At 36.7% G+C, this 2763-nt stretch overlaps 1 protein-coding gene across 2 annotated transcripts in view; it reads left to right on the top strand.

Moving 5' to 3' along the window:
• The first annotated feature begins 641 nt into the window (after positions 1 to 641).
• The window catches only part of Exo70 (exocyst complex component 7), a 12983-nt gene continuing 10861 nt past the window's right edge, over positions 642 to 2763 (top strand). The window contains exons 1-3 of one of the 2 annotated variants that reach the window (XM_043038132.2): positions 642 to 837; positions 1471 to 1636; positions 2621 to 2763. The exon at positions 2621 to 2763 is cut by the window's right edge and continues 51 nt beyond it. In XM_043038132.2, coding sequence (XP_042894066.1) covers positions 781 to 837; positions 1471 to 1636; positions 2621 to 2763 — 366 coding nt within the window. In that variant the 5' untranslated portion in view covers positions 642 to 780. The remainder of the gene's footprint in view (positions 838 to 1470; positions 1637 to 2620) is intronic. The other variant, XM_043038133.2, reaches the window with a different exon arrangement.

Genomic DNA, 2763 nt, shown 5'->3' with positions numbered 1-2763 from the left:
GAGTGTAGGGGATGTGTCGCCTGGATCTCGGAAGATAGAGACCCGCTGACCATTTGAACTCTGCTATCAGGCTGGGGAGCCAGATCTTATGTTTTTTTTCTTTCTCTCTCCCTTTGTCTCTGTACACACATACACACAGTATATTTGTGTGTGTGTGCAGAGAGAGAGGGGGGGGAGGGAGAGAGAGAGAGAGAGAGAGAGAGAGAGAGAGAGAGAGAGAGAGAGAGAGAGAGAGAGAGAGAGAGAGAGAGAGAGAGAGAGAGAGAGAGAGAGAGAGAGAGAGAGAAGAGAGAGAAGAGAGAGAGAGAGAGAAGAGAGAGAGAGAGAGAGAGAGAGAGAGAGAGAGAGAGAGAGAGAGAGAGAGAGAGACTTTTTGACTTTGACGAGTTTATTGAGACAAGTGATTACGTACATCTCAAAAGGATGAGATAAGAGAGAGAGAGAGAGAGAGAGAGAGAGAGAGAGAGAGAGAGAGAGAGAGAGAGAGAGAAGAAGAAGAAGAAGAAGAAGAAGAAGAAGAAGAAGAAGAAGAAGAAGAAGAAGAAGAAGAAAAAGAAGAAGAAGTAAGAAAGAAAGAAGAAAAGTCATCCTACCTTTTTGAATATCAAATGATTCCATCCGAAAGAAACAACATGGAATACATTCTATCTCCACGCCGGAGTTTAACCGCCCGAAACACGCCCCGTTCATCAGCTGTCAATTGTAAACATTAGTGAGAACAGAAAAGGTTTCTCTGTTTTGTCTTAAATTTAATGCCTCCAGAGACACCTTTTGGACATAATGATGATGGAACAAGTTTTAGAGAAGAAACTCAATGTAACCAGACAATTAGAAAAGGTTAGTGCAGATACTTGAAGCGATTTTGATGTTTGAAGAGAAAGCAAATGGTCAAATCGAAAAAATAGGGTTAAAATTTACCTAATATGTGCATAAAGCCTGAAATTTGTAACAATTAAACACTAGTTTTTCTTCAGGGAACTATAATACTATATACACAAAAGGCCAAAGCCAACCACTGACTTTGTGCTTAGAAGTGCCAGAACATTTAAGCTCTGCATGAATCTGGAAGATGTCAGATGGACACGGATTGCCTGGTGTTTCGGGACAATTATGTTCATGCCACGATATTTTCTCTAATACTTTGGGTCAGCTGTGTTTAAAAAGTTATATTGTTATTGTGAAGTTTGTATAAGTAGCTCTAGATTTTTTTTTTTCTATTTATGCTTAGTAATTTTGTAATATCATTGTAAAATTTCAATGGTTATCTGTTGTACATTCCATATGTACTGTGAAAACTCATTTTTATATATTCATGTATACGATACCAAAGTTAATCCAGATCAAACGCAAAGTACAACCCAGAGCCGGTTTTGGAAGTATGGCAACTGCGCACCTGAGATTCTTCAGTTGTTCATTGCATGTCCAGTTGTAATTTCCACTTTTCTCTTGATCAAACTATCTCTTTTACAGGAAACAAGTCAAGTTGTCACCCTGAAGGACATTCTATCACGTTCGGGACAAGTTGCCACCAATGTGAGTGGAATCCTAGACTCCTTTGAGCACCGCCTGGCACGGCTTGAGACAACCATCCTTCCGCTCTACCAACAGACAGGAAATCTCCAAAGACGGCAAAGAAGTAAGTAGGCCTGCACAGGGTAAGCTTAGGTAGATTGCTTGATGGATCTGGTGTGACTGTCGTAGCATAAGCAAACACATGTGTACAAAAATTAGAGGCAGTATATATGCTGCAGTATTATGTATTTAGATACTTATATATATGTATATATATATATATATATATATATATATATATATATATATATATATATATATATATATATATATTATATATATATATATATTGATTATGACCTATTTAAAGCTAAATGCAAAAGACACTGAGATTTCTTTGAAGGTCAAACCCTATAAATTTTGAAAAAAAAGAAATATTAGTGATAAATAAATAGATAAAAAGATCTCAAACCTTCTGATCTTATTGTTATCATGATACTGGAATATCTTCTTTGATTGACAGAGAATTTTGTTCTGGAAACTTGGCTTCTTGTGATGTTAGAAGGGGGGAAAGTAGAAGAAATCATGAGTAAAACAAACCATGCTTGCAATTTATTGATTTTTTTGTGAAATCCATTATCATTAAATTTATGTCTGTTATCATTATGAATCAAGAAACCATGTGGAAGGATTTTAGTTAAATGCTGGTGTACTTTTAGGAAGAGGCTTAAAACACTTGTGAGAAACAGAGAATATATTATTTAAAAAAAATAAAAATAAAAAAAGATAATAAAAATAATGATTTGAAGAATTCAGGTTTCTTTTTCTTGAACTTATAACTTGTATGTATTTATGCAAGGCTCATTTGTACAATCCTCAGAATCATAAATCCCTAAATAAAATGTATTATTTAAAAAGTATCATATCCACATTAAGTCTCCGAATAGCAATTGCCAAATTTCCTTATGATCTCAAAATGTTCTCAAGGACAATCCATCACCCCCTCTCGAAAGGAAAAGGATACAGCAGGAAAGAAGATCATTCCACGATAATCTAGAAATTTACTTCTGAACCCAGTCTAAGCTCCTTTTTGCTTCTCGTCTTACAGACACAGAGAAGACACTGCAAGAGCTTGACTATGTGATCAGCTTCTACAATGTAGCAGGGCAGGTAGAAGGGACGGTGAGGGAGAGGCCAAGTAGTGTAGGCGTCCCGCAGTACCTGGAGGCCATGAACCGCCTGGCTGAAGCA

This window comes from Penaeus japonicus, unplaced genomic scaffold (assembly GCF_977035675.1).
Source record: "Penaeus japonicus unplaced genomic scaffold, GWHDUDI00000001_assembly GWHDUDI00000026, whole genome shotgun sequence".
Classification (NCBI taxonomy): Eukaryota; Metazoa; Arthropoda; class Malacostraca; order Decapoda; family Penaeidae; genus Penaeus; species Penaeus japonicus.
The sequence above is the reverse complement of the archived record's forward strand: the minus strand, read 5'-3'. Positions and strand labels throughout refer to the sequence as shown.